The sequence below is a fragment of the Coffea arabica genome, chromosome 3e (genome assembly GCF_036785885.1).
Source record: "Coffea arabica cultivar ET-39 chromosome 3e, Coffea Arabica ET-39 HiFi, whole genome shotgun sequence".
Classification (NCBI taxonomy): domain Eukaryota; kingdom Viridiplantae; phylum Streptophyta; class Magnoliopsida; order Gentianales; family Rubiaceae; genus Coffea; species Coffea arabica.
Window position 1 is genome coordinate 17,200,818 of NC_092315.1, and position 19,588 is coordinate 17,220,405.

At 36.0% G+C, this 19,588-nt stretch overlaps 1 protein-coding gene and 1 long non-coding RNA gene across 2 annotated transcripts; both read left to right on the forward strand.

Annotated features, from left to right (window-relative positions):
- Positions 1-2,109: 2,109 nt before the first annotated feature.
- On the forward strand, positions 2,110-4,507 carry LOC113734787 (uncharacterized). The gene is made up of 3 exons (XR_003459385.2): positions 2,110-2,429; positions 2,962-3,145; positions 4,262-4,507. It is a non-coding gene; the product is annotated as an uncharacterized lncRNA (long non-coding RNA).
- Positions 4,508-13,258: 8,751 nt separating this feature from the next.
- Positions 13,259-13,714, forward strand: LOC113735667 (uncharacterized mitochondrial protein AtMg00300-like). The gene has a single exon (XM_027262662.1). It carries the CDS (start codon positions 13,259-13,261, stop codon positions 13,712-13,714), a length of 456 nt encoding a protein of 151 aa, XP_027118463.1.
- The last annotated feature ends 5,874 nt before the right edge of the window (positions 13,715-19,588 follow it).

Below are 19,588 nucleotides of genomic sequence, written 5' to 3' on the forward strand. Positions count from 1 at the left end.
AAACAAGACATGAAATCGTGTGAAACTTACTCAAAACAAGACATGAAATCATGCGTGATACTTACTCTCCTAAACAGGTTGTAAATTCCTGTAATCAATGTTGCTCCACATGTCAATCTTGTCTTCTAAAGTTATTTTGAGAGTGGCAAAATTTGATACGGCATTGTGTATAAAAAGTTCAATTCTCAAAGCATGACAAAATTTTTGGGGTGGACAGAGTATTTGCAATTTTTTTTTTTTTTCAAAAACACTATTATTTGGGAAGGGGGTGGTAAGAGGTTGAGGTCATAGGGAGGAAGAAGAAAATGTTAAAAATTCTAAAAATGCCCCAAAAATAAAAAATTTGAAAAGTACCCTTAAATTTTTTCCATAAATATATCTATAGTAAAAATTTTAAGAAACACCCTAAAAACATTCAATCCATATGGACCCCAGATTTTATCCAATATTTACTTATCTGGTTATCTACTATTCACAAATTTTATATATGAAAATGTTTTTCTCTGGATATTTATATGCTACAAATTCTTTTGTCAATTAAAACCATATGAACTCAACGTGCACTACAACACGAATGCATACATAATTGATAAATAGATTGCACATTCGTAGGATTTGAATTGCAACATCCTCTTTGCTTTTCATTAGCAAGCACATTACTAGTCCCAAAATATATTAAGTTGGTGAAAACTGTACTATTAAGGTGTATTTTCTCAAATATCATGGGGTGGAAGGTTGGGTTGGGTGGTAAGGCGAGAGAAATTATAAATAGGAACTTCTAGGTTCAAAACTTTCAACTTACAAAAAATAAAGTCAAATCTATTTGATAATCAACTCAATACTTCAATAATAAGCTGAATAAGCGCGCGCATTGAATTGAAATATTTAGTTTTATGTGTCTTATTTTGTTTATAGCAGTACTATATTTCATTTTTATAGTATATTAGTCTTTCATCATATTACATTTCAGTCCAAATAACTGTATACTAATATTCAAAGTTTATCTGTTCGAGAGAATATGCATTTGAGTGTGTAATATCTGTTTATTGTAATTCCTTTACATTCAAGTATTTATTATTCCTTTGTTTCAATGCTTATGAAATTGATTACCGTTTCTCACTTGTTGAAATAAAGGGAGAAATAAGTACTTGAATGTAAAGGAATTAAAATAGACAAACGTTACTTGTCACCGTCGATATGGAGACAGAAGCCATTCCTCTTGAACTGAACTGGAAAACTAACCACATATCTTCCAAGGAAAATGCAGATGGAAAAAAAAAAAGGAAAGAATGAATAGTATCACCCTTTTTCTCCCTATTTAACATAAAAACACTGATATCAATGCTAAAAAATGGGAGATCAGATGTTTGACAGAGAGAATTTCTCCAATTCCAGCAAACTTCTTTCCCAAATTAGATTGTAAATGGGCGATTGTGTAAAATATATACAAATAATGGATTAATCAGTGTGTTACTTTGATTCTTTCACACAATCTATTATTGATCATAGGTTGATACGTTACCATTTTACTTTTTATTCTTTTGACAAAAACATATATTATAATAATAGTTCTTACACATATAAAAAAAAAATTGAACAGTAAAAAATCTATAATGTTACGCATTTGGCAAGTAATTTAAAGTATTTGTTATACGATTTTTGCAAATCTACTCAAACTAAAAAAGAAAAAAAAGGGAAAAGAAAACCTTTAAAACAATTTGTAGAAATAAATTAGTTACTCAACCCAGTTAATTATCCAAATTCCAAACTAGAGCTATAAATGAGTTAAGTCAAATCGAATTTTAACCTAATAGAATTGAGTTTTGACTTAATTTTTATCAAATTCGGACTCATTGAGCTTCTAGTGTAAAATCTTGAGTTTGAATTCGATTTCAAATTCAAGTTTAATCGAACTTGAAGCCGAACCAACTTGATGTTAAAAAAATAAAAAAATTATTATTTTATTTTTAAAAAATGAATAAAATATTTATTTTTCTTAATAAATAATAAAAATATTAAGAATATATATAATTTCACTAATATACATACATATACATATACAATATATATATATATATATAATTTCATTAACTAGCGGAGCTTCTCTATATTTGAATCGAGTTTGATAATTTGGTCGGCTCGTATTCAATTTGAACTCGACGTCGGATTGGCTTATTTCATTTGCAACCGCTTTCCAAACCCACCCAAAAAGCCTACTAAACGTCATCGTTTAAGGCCGCTTTTTTTTTTTTTTTTCCTCTTCTCCAGCGCAATGGCCATTTTCCTTGCCTCCCCTTCTCCACGATAATCCTCCTCTTCTTCTTCTTTGCTTGAGGAAACATCAGTCGCCCTTCTGCTTCTCCTTCTCTCCCACCTGTTTTCTGTTCTTTTTTAAGGGTTTTTGAGAAAACAAATTTGGCCTAAGATTGGTAAGGAGATCAGTTCCTTATCAGTTTCTTGTCGTTCTTGGTTGTGAATTTTCTTGTATTGAATTTGTTCGGTGAATGGATTTTCCTTAGGGATGTTCTTGGGGTATTATCACTGTCTTCTAAGTAATTCTAGTAAAAGTAAAGAGCAAGGGTTTTTGATTTGATTGTGGGTTGAAACGGGTTCGTCGAGTGGCTGCTTTTCTGACCCACTAGTCGACCCATCCCGAATCGGGCGGTGGGCTAGGGATGATTCTATTAGGAGGATGGGTAGCAACAGTAAGAGAATTTTCTTTGTTTTTTTTTTTTTGGATTCACCTAAATCTCCCAATTTATTCGGGTATGAATAATTGCTGAATTTTCAGATTTTCTGTTTGCTTTGAAAAAAAGGACTTTTTTCGGGTTTTTTTTAATATTGTGGATGAATGTTTCTTATGCAAATTCCTGATGATGACTTTGGTGTACTTTTTGAATGGTTTGAATTTATGGAACTTTTTTTTTGTATTTCTTAAATCATTCAGTATAATGAAAACAGGGTTGTGTTACTGAAGTGAAACGATCAGGCAAATGGCCTTAACCAACTTTATACTCACAGTGGCGGGTGTTGGTGGTGTGATTCTGCTGATGAGGACTGATATCAAGCAATCGGCTACCATCTTCAGACGCAATGTTCGACAGATTCGCCATTGGCTCGAGGAAGAGTCTGCTTCTGCTGCAAAGTATGCCTTCCTTTTAATATCCCCTCCTCGCCATTGTATGCCATGCTCTTATACTTGTTCAGTCAGTTTTATAACGAAGAAAATGGTTAAATGAAAATATTTTCCATCTCTGTGTTGAAATTTTGATATGCATTTATTTCTCTTCCAATGCTTTTGTTAGTTTTGTGGATGATGAGCTTTTCTTCCTTCTGTGGATGTGTTTTTGTCGAGCAGTAAGCGATATGGTTTAAAATGTCATTTACTGATTTAGTTTTAGGGAAATAAAAAGTTGGTTTTTTATTCTTTTGACATCTTTCATGTTGTGAACAACCAAAATTGTGGTTGTGGAAGAATCTGAATTCAGTGGTGAAGATCTTTGGTTGTTGAAAATCAGCAACAAATGTTTTCTCTGAGTTAAATGTACAATAACATTCGAACCAGAAGGCATGAAAATGTCCAAACAACTTGGACTGAAATCCTATTCTGGATGACTGTTTTGCTTAGGGAAACAAGTAGAGCAATAATCCAACCTAATTTCGTCACTAGTGGTAGCTAAATTATAATGATTTATTCTTGTTGGCTAAAATGATTTCCTTTATTTGGCCCTTTATATTTTTCTGCATTGGTTTGTGCATTAAGGTAATTAGTCACATTAGCATGTGCCTGCATGGATATCTCTGGGCAAGAAATAATGGATTTTTAGGAGAAGTTCATGATAATATGTTTTTTATAAATTAAGACAGATTACAAAAATGAGAAACTACTCTATTTTATTTGGAAGACATAGTGAATGCAATTCCTTAATTATACATGTTAAAAGAAACAAAATGGTGGCCAAATTGACCCAGAAATCTTGGATGAGATTGGAGTTCCATATGAAAGAGTGGAATATAGAGAAGAGGAGGGGAACACTTATATGGTTGTGTTATCCAGCTAATTCTTACTTATGTGATGAGAAGAGCAACTTGGGAACTGGTGGTGAAATTTGATAATGTTGCCTATAAGAAGTATTGTGCCCTTCGTGTCCTGGTTTGCTGCGTTCTTTTGTTTGGTTTCCTTAACTGATATTTGTTAATGGAGCTTGGTATATCTTTTTTGTATTGGCAACTATATAATTGTGTGTTTGGTCCCATCTAGGGAAATGGAGAAGGCAAAACCAAAGGAGATACCTGGAAAGGATATACCCAAGGAGGAAAAGCACTAGCTTGGTCCTTGAAACCTGGGTTTATTTAAGAAACTGTACATTTTAGCAATTTTGCTTTAGCTTTTGGTCCATCTTTGTATAAATCTTTTGAGTTTGGAGAGCGAGTTTATGCTCTAGTTTGGATAATTGTGTCATTGGAAGGAAAAAGAAGTGAAAGTTTCCTAGTTTAACATTTAAAACGTGGAAGAGTAAATTGCATACTACCAGTTCATATCTTTTGTGTTTTTGCCCTTTTTCAGTATCTACTGAGAATTGGGAAAAGTGAACAGACAAAATGGTTGCCACAGTTCTTCCTGTTGGTTATCAGTCTCATTTTGCTGTTGTGACAACAGAGCTGTTGAAACTGGAACCTTAAACCCCATGAAACCACCTAAAACCTTTAGATGGTGGAAACTTTCATGCTCATTGTTTCCAACCTGGACTAGACTGGATGTCTGGGCGATTGGACCGGTTAAGCCATCGATGGGTCTATTGTTCAGACTTGTCAGGTCAAAAAACCATAAGGGTTAAGAAACCGCTCAGTTGAGTTGGTGAGATTAAGAAACGGCGATGGGAGGGGAGGGTAGGATGACAACGCCGTGGTTTGTTTTGGGGCGGGCTCAAGCAAGTTAATTAGATTCCAACCATTTGATTAGACAAGGGTAATATTATCTCTTGAAAAAAATTGCTCTGACAAGAAAATTCTTGCTCTGACAATATCAAAACCCATTTCTATACAGACTAAATGGAGTAATTTGCTTTACCCAGCATCATCCAATTGACGAGCACACGTTACATCTTTATAAAGACGATGGCTCTGTTTGGATTTGCTTATTTTTGCACAAAGTATTTTTGTTTGAGGGATCTATAGTAATAAACTCCAAAACAACTCTAAAAACATATAATTTCCAATACACTAAAAAAAAATAAAAGAATATAACTCCTAAACTTCTTTTTTCTTCTACAAACCACCACCACAACCATCCCACACACACTCTCTCTCTCTCTCCCCCTCAACCAGCATTGCCCCCCTGCTCGGCGACCTCTAGTGCGTGACCAAAGTTGGTTGTTAGGGGAGGAAGAGGGCAGAGGGGGCTAGGTTGTGTGTGAGAGAGAGAGAGAGAGAGAGAAGGGTGGTTGCTGGCAGTGATGAGTGATGGTAAGTGATAGGAAATTTTTAACAAATTTATAAAAAAAAATATTCAAAATAATTTAAATTCTAAAAATATCCCAAAATACAATTTTAAAACACCGAATCTAAATGAATCATCTACAATAAAAAATTTTCGCACGCATCGCTATGGTAAAGGTTTTGAAAAACATCTCTAATAACACATGATCCATACTGAGCTTTTCTGATGATCTTAGGCACTTGGTTGAGGAACTGTGATGAGACTTGGTAATTGAACTCTTTTGGATTTTAGCAAATAACAAACCATTTAAGAAAAGTTGAACTCTAACTACAATTCTTGCAAGGTAAGAACAAAATAATATAAAGTACAATCACCACAATATTCCCTGAGATTTTCCAAGCCTTCTAAAACAGAGGAATAGACGAGCATCCTTTCTATCGCTGTAAAAATAATTGGCATTTGAGGAAAATAATGACAAGCATTAGTAGATAAATTAAAACTAGGAACTCAAGAGACTTCCAAGCAATAACCAAATTTTGTAAACGACCAACCAAGCAATTCAAATAGCTCTCAAAAATTATAATCTTAATAAGACAAAATAAAAATTTTTCTTAGCCCATCTAAACGCAAAAGGTGGCTCAGTCATAGTGACCCATAATTCACTCATATGAGGATATTTTTATGAACAAATTAAAGTTTAGATCAAATAAAATCATCGTTACATAACAGCACCAGTTAAGTCATTAGCACCCACCAATGGAACACAACTATCTTCTATACAAATAGGTCCACTTGAAGTTTAGAGCAGAAAACAAAGAAAAAAAAACTACTATTTACACCCGAAAATTTTGTAATGTTATTGTTAGAGAATTTAAATAAATTTAGAGACTTCACCAAGTTTCAAGAGCGAGTTTAACGTAATAGAAGTTCTCATCATTTTGAATAAAAAGCTGAATAAGTTTGAGGCTTTTGTAGCTTTGAGCATAACCTTAACTATGATTTGTCATTTTATTAACTGTTGCAAGGCTAGTGCAGTTAGAGTCTGGTACGGTTTGGTATGACTATTGTACCTTTTTATATTATTTAGTGTATAATTACGTTACATTATTGTATTCGAAGTAAAAATGGTGTACATAAATAAAATATTTGACATATATTCAGTACAACATTATGATGTATTTGTGCACCAAAAATTTAAATATGTATAACGACCGGACAGAATTGTACAAAACACAATTGTATTGAGTCCTTGTCCGTTTGGACATTCTAATATACGCCTTCTGCATATAGCTATTGCTTATTTTTAGTTTTCTTCATGGATTCACATTTATATAGTAAAATATGTTAAACATATTACCCAGAATTTCCTTAGTTCACTAAGGGCAATAGGAAACATTCACTAATCCTGAGTTCATTTTTCCCATGAGCCAAGAATTTCAAACTTAAAAAGTGCAAATCCAATTTTTTGGTTAGTTCAACCATCTTTATAGCACAGATTAGATTTAACAACATAGAAAATGTCAAAAACGTTAATTGGTTATTAAGTCACGCTTTATTCTGCACAACTTTGATAGACTTATGATTTAATAAAGAACTTCTAATTGTCAAACTTCAAAATCCTTAACTGACATGTAAAAATTTGCCCTTGTAAGTGAAAAAAGTTCACAAACTTCATCATTCAGGCATTTTTGCCAAACGGATGATCTGCATTGGAGAAATTTTGAGGAGTATCCAATGAACGCTGCATCTACCTTCAAACAGAACCATCAAATTTAATAAGTAGAAATAGGGAAAAAAGAGTATAAAACACCATGAATATTTATGTATTGCATCTCTTGTGCAATTTGTAATTTGTATGTGGTGTGTATGGTTAACAAAAAAAAAAACATAATAAAACAAAATTCCTAACGGAAGAGGCCATTCGTTATATCATTGTGATATAAATTATTAATTGTATTTTGCACCCTCAACTACTGCCAAATCGGAGTGTGCATCCTAAACTTTCAATTTCCGCAACTAACTGCATTCAACTTTTAATTTTCAGTAATCCACTACAATAACACAACTTCCGGAGCATCGTAGCGGATTTCATCTGGCACTAATTGGCAAAATGACCCTTTCAAACTTTGTTCTTCTTTTGTCCCTAAAATGTGCCTTTCGGGAAAAAAAAATGTGGCTCAAAGCTAATGTAATCAAAGGCACAAAGACTTAACTAACATTCTACCAAACAAGCACCAAAACATATGAAAGCAAAAACGGAAAAATCAACCGATTGTTAGCAAAGGATTCTTGAACCGCAAAAAAAAAAAAAAAATGATTACAAATGAAAAAAAAAGTATCTTCTTGGAATAGGATCAGAAAGAAATTGAAGAACATTAGTACTTGGCAAAACTAAGATTAAAAAAAAAAGATTCTTGAACACCAAAAAGATGACACAAATCCTCAGGAATTTTTACAAAAGAAATATAAAAAATAATAATCAAAACAAAGAAATGCAAATGAAAAAGAGAAATTGAAATTGTTGTCGAAGCAAATGGTACACAAAAAAGCGCTTAATAGCTGTGGATTGATTAGGGATCCTATAATTTTTGGACATTCTTGCCTTCCTCGTCCAGGACTCCAAACCACCAATTCCTGGGCAATGTTGTGTGGTATGGTATTGCTAAGACTAAAACCCTTTAGCATACCATTTGGTGGGGGAATTTTTTTTTCCCTTACAATGGCAATTGTAGTCATGGTTTTCTACCATCTATTTGAATTTTTTAACAAGAAGAAGATGAAAATAAAGGAAGAGGAGAAGAGTTAGTATCTTCTAAAGAGGAAATCTTATACACACTGATAGTGTATACATTATCATGGTTGAATGCACGACATATATACAAAATTTGTATTTCAAAAATTCAAATTCGGATTATGTGTCGTGCATCCAATGGTGAAAGTGTACACATTGTCAATGTATCAAAAATTGATTATTTCCTAAATACTTGACTCTTATGCATTCTTGTGGAAGTTCAGTGAAAAGAAATAGAGGGTAAATTGATCACATGACTTCTTTTTTCCGTTTGATTTAGCTCCATTTTTTATCATGCAAAAAATTGGGAGTAGAAGGTAGCTAATTGCTGAAATTAAAAGTGTAGGGTGCAAAGCACAGTGTGAAAATAGTTCATGGGTGCAAAGTACAATTAATTCTAATACTAAATGCATGTTTTTATCTGATTCAAATATTACGTGTGGGGAAGATACTCTTAACTCCAGACAAATCCCTTTCCTTCTTGACTTCGGATTCTGTAACGTCGGTTAAATCCTCACTATATAAACAAACATACTTAAGCAATATTTGCAGTAAAACCTGTTTCTTGAATTTAATCATTCCATCCTCTCTGCAGATTCCCGTTAATTTGCCCTTTGTTTCTTCCTCAATTCTTCAGATATCAAAACTGCTGTAATACTCCCCAGGGTTGTACAACTAGCCACGTTCAAGAACCACCGATTACTGATCTGACTGAGGAATCAGCAATGGATTTCGACCATAATGAGAGACCTAATTCCACGCTCTACGAGCAATTAATGGCTCTGCAACCTCTCTATCCTACTGCTAGTTTAAGGGAACTGATTTCTTTTGCTGATGATCTGTTTCCTTATGCTTCGGAGGCTGACTTGATCAGCTTGCAGGAGGAAGGACTAATGGGGCAAGACGATGGTTATAGTACTGGTAATCTTATGATAAGTAGTGGGTTGCGAGAAGATAACATAATCCAGCAACTAAAGATCAGAAGAAGAAGTCGTCATCAAGAAGAGGTTGCAGATGATGATGAAGGCTTTGAAGAAATCTGTGTGGTTTGCCAGGGTGAATACGAAGATGAGGAGATGCTGGGAGCACTGGGATGTGGACACGAGTATCATGTTGACTGTATAAGAAGATGGTTATTGCAGAGAAATTTTTGCCCTGTTTGCAAACGCAAAGCTATTCAAGAACCGGACCCTCAATTTGAAAGCATCTCTTTAGATAGGTAGAATGGGGATTTTTTGAAACTGATTTACCTGTTTTTTGATTATACTACATTTAGGTACTTTTAATACTTATTTGGTTAATTTTAGTTAGTAAATGGGTGGTATGGGAAAGACTGCTCTGTGTACGGGAGTTGCATACAAGAATTTTCATTGTTTAAATCTGGAGACTTAGATTTACTTTTCTTCAGATATTAGTTGGGGTGATACATGATTTGTGGACCCTAAGTTCAAATGCCTTCTTGATGAAATTTTTGTATAATTGATAGTGACAGCTTGTAGTTGCTACTGACTTCTTTTGTTCTTATAAGCATAATTTGCACCAATATGCCTATTCAAACTGAGGGATTTCCTCTACTTGGCCTTCAATTCTGTTTCCGGCTGCTACTGATTTAGTAATGAAGTTTGAGTATAATAAAATCCCATCTTTTCTCTGATCAAATTGTTGATTAACTTTATACTTTGAGCAATAAATTGAGCAGGAAAACAGAAATATTGGATCTAAATATTGGCAGCAAGGTGGTTATTATCCTCATCTAGGGGACCTTATACAAGTTCTATTGCAGATATTTTTGGATTGGCAATTAGCTTTCTCCACCCTTCTCCGTGGGAGGAATTACTCACTGCATAGAACTGGGTGATGCTTTCTTGTAGTAGTTGGTATCGTTTATGCAGTTATGAGGTTTTAATAATCTTCTCATCCTTAGTTTTAGGATTTAATTACTCAATACTGTTAATGACTGACTTCTTAAATTTCATCAACATAGAATGTTGAAAAGCCTGTAGATAATTAATGACTTAAGAGACCATTCTTTTCTTCGACAAATCTGCTCAAATTAGAGCATATTGTCCGGATCCGAGGCAGAAGTTTGAACCAAGAAGAATGAAACTGGACACCTTCAGAACCGTTGCCTAGAGGGGATCTGCGCGCACGGATCCATCCGGGGATCCTCTTTGGAACGTTATTTTTCTTTACTTCTTTTGAGCATCTCCTCTGACGATCCAACCATACACCTTCAGGCCCCCGAATGGACACATATGATGAATATGCAGAAGTTGTCCTCTTCATTGTAGAATGACTTTTAACAAGGTTGAACAACACCTTTGAAGGTCCTCTTGAATGTTTTGCTAGAACTCTTGGCTTGGGAACGATGAAGATGCAAAGGTAGATAGATCTCAAACCCTTGGCAGCAACCGGATTTGTACCATTCCCCTTCTCTTGAAGGGGATTTATCTTCAAATCATGCACTTACTTATAATGAAGCGACTTGAGAAATGTCGTGATGAACGCAAGCCACATAGCATGTCGGCTGCTCAATTTTACCACGTACATGATCCAACACACACGTTCTCGCTCACATCCCATTTGTCATGAACACGTATCCAAGAGCTCATGATCATCGACTTCAATGGATAGAATAATTAAAGCGTAGCTATGAATTCTCAACCAAAAAAAAAAAAAGCATGAATCAATTTGGGCTGCTGTACACCTTTCCCAATTCAGTTTTACGAAATGACATTGTTCTTTCGCTTGCTGATTTCCCAACGGGCCTTCGTACAAATAGTCAGGATAAATGATATCATAGAGGACAAGTTGGCAATCTAATCCTTACGAGGACTGAACTTTCGTAAATGGAGAGAACAAGATGAGATTAATTTTCTTTTCTCTGACCGAATTTAGATTCTGAATATAATCTAATCGAAAAATGTAGCTGAAATCTGTGATTTTCAGCATGAATTTTCCTTGAAGTGTTGCTCATGACTGGGGATTGCAAAAGATACCAATTATGTATGTGTTAACCATTTCTGGGCGCTGGAGCAGCAGAGCTAACTATGGCATATGGTTTTGGTGATCTATGAGTAACTAAATTGGAGTTAAGCTAAACGGAGAAGCAAAAACATGTTGTGAGGATGGGTATGATCTTGAAAATGCAGAGCCAAAATAGTAGTATTTATTTGCGTCATAACTACAAATCGATCCCTTTCCTATCCTTAACTTCAGCAATCAACTCACAGTATCTGATTGTTGGTTGTTTTTGTTGACTTATTGGCTCAATAGCCATAATTGTTGATTGTGCAAAGCTACAATTGTTGACAATTGTGCACAAATTTCAAATCTCACATCGATTGATTAGCCTTGAGGAGAAGTTGTTGTTAGTTATAAATTAACAATCTCTCTTCCCAATTGAGGTATACCAAGCAAGAGCTTTAAAACTTGCTTCCTTTTCTCTATTTGTAATATTTCTTCTAGTGAAATATTAAGTTGTCGGTAGTGTTCGAGAACGTAGGCAAATTAGCCGAATCTCGTTAAATTTTGGTGTTCTATTTTATTGTCTATTTAGTAGCTATATTTGTAGGTATATTTGTAGTGAGTTATTGTGCAATTAATTGCATATATAGGTGATTCTGTCTAAAAAATTGGTACTTAAGCAGGTCAGTGTGCCTCACCAATTTTTTTTTTGGGAATTACCATTTTATAATTTTAGGTATAATAATTTACTCGTTATACCTTAATTTGGTAGAACTTCCGCAACAATTGGTATCAGAGTTCAAGGTTTCTTAGTATGCTCTGTGGTTGCAGCATAGTTTGATCTTCTACATCAGAAAAGATTTCTTGGGCTACTGTTATTCTACATTTAGGAGCTACTAAATATAATTTGTAGAGATGACCGAAAGTAGATCTTCATCTACAATGCAAGCATCGACAAGCTCGTCATCGTCTATTATGGCAAGAAATGCTATGATGAATGCAAAACTAAATATGGAGACATTTAATGGTACCGGTCATTTCGGTATGTGGCAAAGTGAGATTCTAGATGCGCTCTTTAATCAAGATCTAGACATTGCCATCGAAGAAGAGAAACCAGAAGAGATTGAAGAGAAGGAATAGAGGACGCTAAATCGTTTAGCGTGTGGTACAATTCGATCATGTCTTTCAAAGGAACAGAAATATGTGTTCTCAAAAGAAACTTCTGCAAATAAATTGTGGACTGGATTGGAGGAGAAGTTCTTGAAGAAAAATTGTCAGAACAGGCTCAATATGAAGAAGCGTTTATTTCGCTTCACTTATGTTCCCGGCACAACTCTAAGTGATCACATCACTAATTTCAATTAGTTAATCACTGATCTGATGAATTTAGATGTGGCATTTGAAGATGAAGATTTGGCTCTCATGTTGTTGGGATCTCTTCCTGAGGAGTTTGAGTATTTCGAAACAACTCTACTCTATGGGAAAGTTGAGGTGTCCCTCAGTGAAGTTAGTTCTGCCCGGTACAGCTACGAGCTCAGAAGAAAAGACAAGTAAAGTAGCAGAGATGGAGTAGCAGAAGCTCTGATAACTAGATGACGTTCACAAAATCAGAGAAAGGGGACGAGAGGTAGATTCAAGTCGAAAACTAGACTAAGCAAAGATGAGTGTGCTTTTTGCAGAGAGAAAGGGCACTGGAAGAAGGACTGCCCAAAACTAAAGGGTAGACCTAACAAGAAAAAAGCTGTTGCGGATTCAAATGTAACTGAGTGCATTAATCAAAATTTAGACTTTTCATTAGCTGTCATGCCTACTGGTCATTCTAGTACATGGCTATTGGACTCAAGTTGTAGTCATCATATGACGTCCAATAGGGAATGGTTCTTTGATTTTAAGGAACAAGAAGGTGGAGTCTTCTACACGGCAGATGAGACCACATTAGCAACAAATGGGGTTGGTTCAATTCGGCTGAGAAATCAGGATGGATCAATTAGGATTTTAACAAATGTCGATATGTGTTAGAATTGAAAAAGAACCTCATTTCTGTGGGAGTACTAGAATCAATGGGTTACAAGGTGTCGACATATAATGGAGTGATGAAAATCATTTCAGGTGCATTGGTGTTGGTGAAAGGAATCCAAAAAAATAATAACTTATATTACTATCAAGGTAATGCAGTTGTTGGAGTAGCGGCAGTGACTTCCAATGATGATCGAAAATTGAAAGTAACCAGATTATGGCATATGCGCTTAGGGCATGTCGGAGAAAAATCCTTGAATCTTTTGATGAATCAAGGACTGTTGAAAGGAGCCAGTGTTTGCAAGTTAGATTTTTGCGAGTATTGTGTCAAAGGAAAGCAGACAAGGATAAAATTTGGCACTGCAATTCACGATACCAAGGGTATTTTGGATTATGTGCACTCTGATGTGTACCTTCCAAAACAACTTCTCTGGGAGGCAAAAATTATTTTGTTACCTTTGTCGATGACTTCTCTTGAAGAGTATGGGTATATACTATGAAAGCGAAAAATGAAGTATTGGAAATTTTCACCAAGTGGAAAAAAATGGTGGAAACTCAAACAGAAAGAAAGATTAAACGCCTTCGAACAGACAACGGAGGTGAATACACTAGTGATCCGTTCATGGAGATCTGTAAAAATGAAGGTATTGTTCGGCATTTTACAGTCAGAGATACACCACTGCAGAATGGGGTGGCAGAGCGTATGAACCGGACATTGGTGGAGAAAGTTCGGTGTATGTTGTCCAATGCTGGGTTAGGCCGACAATTTTGGGCTGAGGTTTTAGCATATGCAAATCACCTCGTTAATCGCTTACCATCAACTGCTATTGGCGGCAAAACGCTATTAGAGAAATGGTCGGGAAAACCTGCTATAGATTATGATTTCTTACATGTGTTTGGTTCTACTGCATATTATCATGTTAAAGAATCAAAGTTGGATCCAAGGGCAAAGAAGGCGCTCTTTATGGGGACCACGACAGGCATTAAAGGTTGTCACCTTTGGTGTCCCGAGACGAAGAAGATAGTTTTCAGCAGGGATGTCACCTTTGATGAATCTACCATGTTAACAAAGGTAGATGTACAACAGAATGATGGTACTCCACAACAGGTGGAGAGCACTCCGAAGCAGATGGAGTTTGAAAGAAGCATTATCAGACCAGCAGTGGATATAGGAGCAGATGAAAGGACTCCTATGGTAGAAGAAGAATCAACTGAACAACATGTTCCAGTTGGAGAGTCTTCATAGCAACTTGAATCAATTGCATTGAGTAAGCCAAAGAGAAATATCAAAGTACCTGTTCGGCATGTTAATATGGTGGCTAATGCATCTGCAATTGCAATAGATGAAGTTCCTACCACTTATCTTGAAGTTGTCCAAAGTTCAGAGAAAGGAAAATGGAGGACAGCCATGGAAGAAGAAATGCAGTCCCTTTATAAGAATCAGATTTGGCAACTTGTCAATTTGTGAAAGGAAAGAAGGCAATTGGGTGCAAGTAGGTATATGCAAAGAAGGAAGGATTTTCTGACAAGTCCGGTGTTCGCTACAAAGAAAGATTGGTGGCTAAAGGCTATGCTTAGAAGGAGGGAATTGATTACAACGAAGTATTTTCTCCAGTCGTGAAACATTCCTCCATCAGAATTTTATTGGCTTTGGTAGCACAATTGGATCTGAAACTTGTCCAATTAGATGTAAAAACTGCATTTTTACATGGTGACTTGAAAGAGAAAATCTACATGATTCAGACAGAAGGATTCAAAGTTGCTGGTAAAGAAAAGATGGTGTTCAAACTTGACAAATCGTTGTATGGATTGAAGCAGTCTCCAAAGCAGTGGTACAAGCGATTTGACAAGTTTATGATGGGGTAGAGGTACAAAGAAGCAAATATGATGACTGTGTATATTTGTGCAAGCTACGAGATGGATCCTACATATATATTCTTCTTTATGTTGATGATATGTTGATAGCTTCAAAGGATCAAGGTGAGATTGAAAAATTAAAATCTCATTTGAGTCGAGAGTTTGAAATGAAGGATCTAGGCGAAACCAAGAAAATTCTCGGCATGGAGATAAGCAGAGATAGAAGATTGGGGAGATTTTATTTAATTCAGAAAGAGTATCTTAGTAAAGTATTAAAGAGATTTGACATGAATGAAAAGACCAAACCTGTTAGTACTCCACTTGCTCCTTATTTCAAACTCAGTGCATAGTTATCTCCAAAGAATGATGCAGAACGAGAATATATGGCAAAGGTACCATATCTAAATGCGGTGGGTAGCTTGATGTATGCTATTGTGTGTACAAGACCCGACATTTCACAAGCAGTTGGAGTTGTGAGCAGGTACATGCATGATCCTGGCAAAGAGCATTGGCAGGCTGTGAAATGAATTTTACGGTACATTTTGAACACCGTAGATGTTGGATTAGTATTTGAGCGGGATGAGAAAATTGGTCAAGGCGCAGTTGGATATTGTGATTCTGACTACGCAGGTTAGAGCTGTGCATCGAAATCGAAAGCGGTAATTCGGAAGTTTGAAATCGGAATTTTTCAAAATTTTGACTGGAATTTCCCCGACCAAATTCGATTTCGAAATGGCCAATTCCAATTTCGAATTCGATACCAAATTAAATTCGAAATTTGGTGAATTCCGAATTCACCGAATTCCTTTTTTTTTGTCGAACTGGGGAGGGAATTAGAATGAACAGATGAGGGAGGAGAGGTTTGGACAGAGGCAGAGACTGAGGAGATGGGAGTAGTGGAGGAAGAAGATGGCAGAGGCGAGGCCGAAAAAGAGATCTGGAGGTAAGGATGGGAAGAGAGGGGTGGACTTAGACAGAAGGAGGGTGAGGGCGAGGATGGCTGTGGACTGTCGGGAGGTGAAGCGGTGGACGGGGGTGCGGCCCTTGAGGAGGGGGTCGGAATCGGAGGAAACGAGGGTTTGGTGGGTGAAGGCGACGAGGAGGCAAAGGATGAGGAGGTAGAGCTGGAGATGGCGGAGGAGGCGGTGGGCGCCGTTGGGGAGAGGGTGGTAAGGTCTGGCGGTGTAATCTCGGGGAGACTTGAGGTGGTTCTTGGTGGTGCAGATGAGATGGTAGAGTCCCAAGGAGAGCAGAGCCGAGGATGAGAACACGAGGTAGAGTAGACCTGCCATCGTCGATGATGTGATTTGGGCCTGCCCCTTCTTCTTCGGATCCTCTCCCCTCACAGATGATGGAGAGATAAAAGCCTTCTTAGCCCTCAACTTGAACTGGTGGAGGAGGAGGCGGAGACTGCTGCTACTGTTTAGACTTAATTTATTTGTGTATTAGACCAGTGCAGTGTAGTGGGGAGAAAATAATAATAATGAAACTGATTTCTAGTTTCTCTCAACTAGCTGAAGTAATCATAGGCTGCGGCTACTGCTACTGCTGCTGCTAGTCTCTCAAGTCTTAACTCAACGAACGCGGGGACTGGGGCCTCGTGAGCTGACGGTGGTGAGGCGGAGACAGCATTTTTGTATTTTCAGAATTTTTTATTTTTTTCAATTCAAAATCGGAATCACCGATTTCAAAAATTATGTTTTTGAATTCGACCCGATTTCGATCAATTCGAAATCGGAATTACCGAATTCACTTCCGAATTATCGAAATTCCGAATTCAATCCGAAATCGATTTCGAAATCGAAATTTTTCGACTTTGCACACCCCTAACGCAGGTGATCAAGATACACGTCAATCAACGACTGGGTATGTGTTTACACTTGCTAAGACACCAGTCAGTTGGATATCTATCTTACACTCAACGATTGCTTTGTCTACTACAGAGGCGGAGTATATGGCAGTTACGGATGCTGTTAAGGAAGTAATTTGGCTTCATGGGTTGCTTAATGAATTGGGAATCAGACAGAAGTCTATCAAAATTCATTGTGATAGTCAGAGTGCTATTCATTTAGCAAAGAACCAGGTTTATCATGCAAGGACGAAACATATCGATGTACGGTATCATTTTGTGAGGAAGATTTTGGAAGATAGTACGATACTACTTCAAAAAATTCAGACCAAGGAGAATCCTGCTGATATGCTTACGAAGGTTGTAACAACTATCAAATTTCAACATTGTTTGAATTTGGTAAATATTGTGCACAACTTGAAGATTGGCGCATGATAACGCATTTAAAGACATCACCGAATGTTGGGAGAAGAGTGAAGCATTGAAGATGTAGAGATTTCGCCAAGGTGGAGATTTGTTGACTTATTGGCTTAATAGCCACAATTGTTGATTGTGCAAAGCTACAATTGTTGACAATTGTGCACAAATTTCAAATCTTACATCGGTTGATTAGCCTTGAGGAAAAGTTGTTGTTAGTTATAAATTAACAACCTCTCTTCTCAATTGAGGTACACCAAGCAAGAGCTTTATAACTTGATTCCTTTTCTCTATTTGAAATATTTCTTCTAGTGAAATATTAAGTTGTCGGTAGTGTCCGAAAACGTAAGCAAATTAGCCGAATCTCGTTAAATTTTGGTGTTCTATTTTATTGTCTATTTAGTAGCTATATTTGTAGGTATATTTGTAGTGAGTTATTGTGCAATTAATTGCATATATAGGTGATTCTGTCTAGGAAATTGGTACTTAAGCAGGCCAGTGTGCCTCACCAAATATTTCGTGGGAATTACCATTTTGCAATTTTAGGTACAATAATTTACTCGTTATACCTTAATTTGGTAGAGCTTCCGCAACAGTTTTAGCTTTTAAACTATTTAGCTACAAATGTCACATGAGATCTACAAAAGGCAGATTCTAGAAGGTGATTACAGAGCAAGAGAACATAATGCATTACTTCATAACTAAGCAACCAATTGTAACACAAATCTATATGATTACAGTACCATTTTAACAGCTTATTAGCCAAAATAAGCGCATATACATTCATTTACATGAGAATTTTTAGTTCTAAACTAATTTTTGTGGTATACGAGGCTCCTAATAATTCCTGCTGCATAGAAAGTCTGCGAAAGAGAGAGGGCCTCTAATGCCATCATTCCTTATTGGCACCTGAAATCCTTCCTCTACTGATCTCCAGGACCAGTGGATGTCTTGGAGCTACCAGAATGCCATGACAATATCGATCCACGACCTCTAAATTTAGCATTCACCCAACCATAATGCTCTTGTTTAATACCAAGAAATGATTAAGGCTGCAGCACATGTTATACACGGTTCACATATGACATAAAGTGTGCAGTTTGAACGCTTAACAGCAACTCAAGGCCTTGAAAGTCCAATTGTCCGCCATTCAGGAGGAGATTGACTGCTTCCATCTCTACGTGCCTGTAGCAATTTTGCTCCCAGTGGATTGATTTCTTTTAGAAACAGTAATATTATTCCCCTTATCCACAATACCAAAACCAGCAGGCACTTCAAAGCTATCCTAGGCATGCTTTGCTCGGTCCAAAGAAAACTTCATAACTACTATGAAGTATCTGGTGCAATCACAATCTTTAATCTTACTATGGCTGCAAGTACCTACATATCTACCTGTTGAAAGCATGGGTTTAACAAATTTGCTTAACACATGACAATGTATTTTTAAGTTCAAGCAAAATGATTTACCCAGATCAAAGTCAGGTGAAGAAAGAACTCAACATAATCACTTCGGGAGGAGCAGCTTCACCCTAAGAGAATTCTGACAAAAGTTTAGGGACATCAAATAGAGTTGGGGATAAAGCAAATGATAAGTACCATGTAGACAACTTAAATGGTGCTTTATTTCAATTATTGGAGAAAAAGTGATAGTTTTCTGTTAATTAACATGTTTTGTCCCTTTGGATAGTGATGTGGTATCAATATCATTATATGATTTAATATAAAATAATAGCAGTTGACTTGAAGAATATCCGATTTTCTTTTGTGACAGTTTACAACTTTTTGCATCTCTTTTTTTGTGAATTAAATAATGCATCCAAAGGTACATATAACTTTTTCAGCTAAATCGGTAAGATTATCTTGTAAAACAGTAAGTTTTAAGTACTTAACAAATTTACTTTTTTAATATTGAATCTTATCATTTATGTAATGAATTTTACTATATATTTTTTTTGTCAAACTTACTCACTCTAGCAATAGGTAAGTTTCTGAGGTAAATTACTAAATTTGTCCAACAAAGTGGCAAATTTCAAAAGTCATTTTTATTAGTAAAATTTACTATTTATCTATCAAAACTTATTATTATTTTGATTAAACTTACTAGTTTAGTTGTATGTGAGTTTTTCAAGTAAAACAATAAGTTTGTACAATAAAATAGTAAATTTCGAAAATTACCTTTTAGAAGCCAAATTTACCATTTATTTGACAAAACATACTAGTGACCTCATTAAGCTTACTAATCTAGCTGTAT

Bases quoted from the DNA above. Each gene is read 5' to 3' on its own strand.
- LOC113735667 (XM_027262662.1), top strand. From the start codon at position 13,259: ATGGGTTACAAGGTGTCGACATATAATGGAGTGATGAAAATCATTTCA.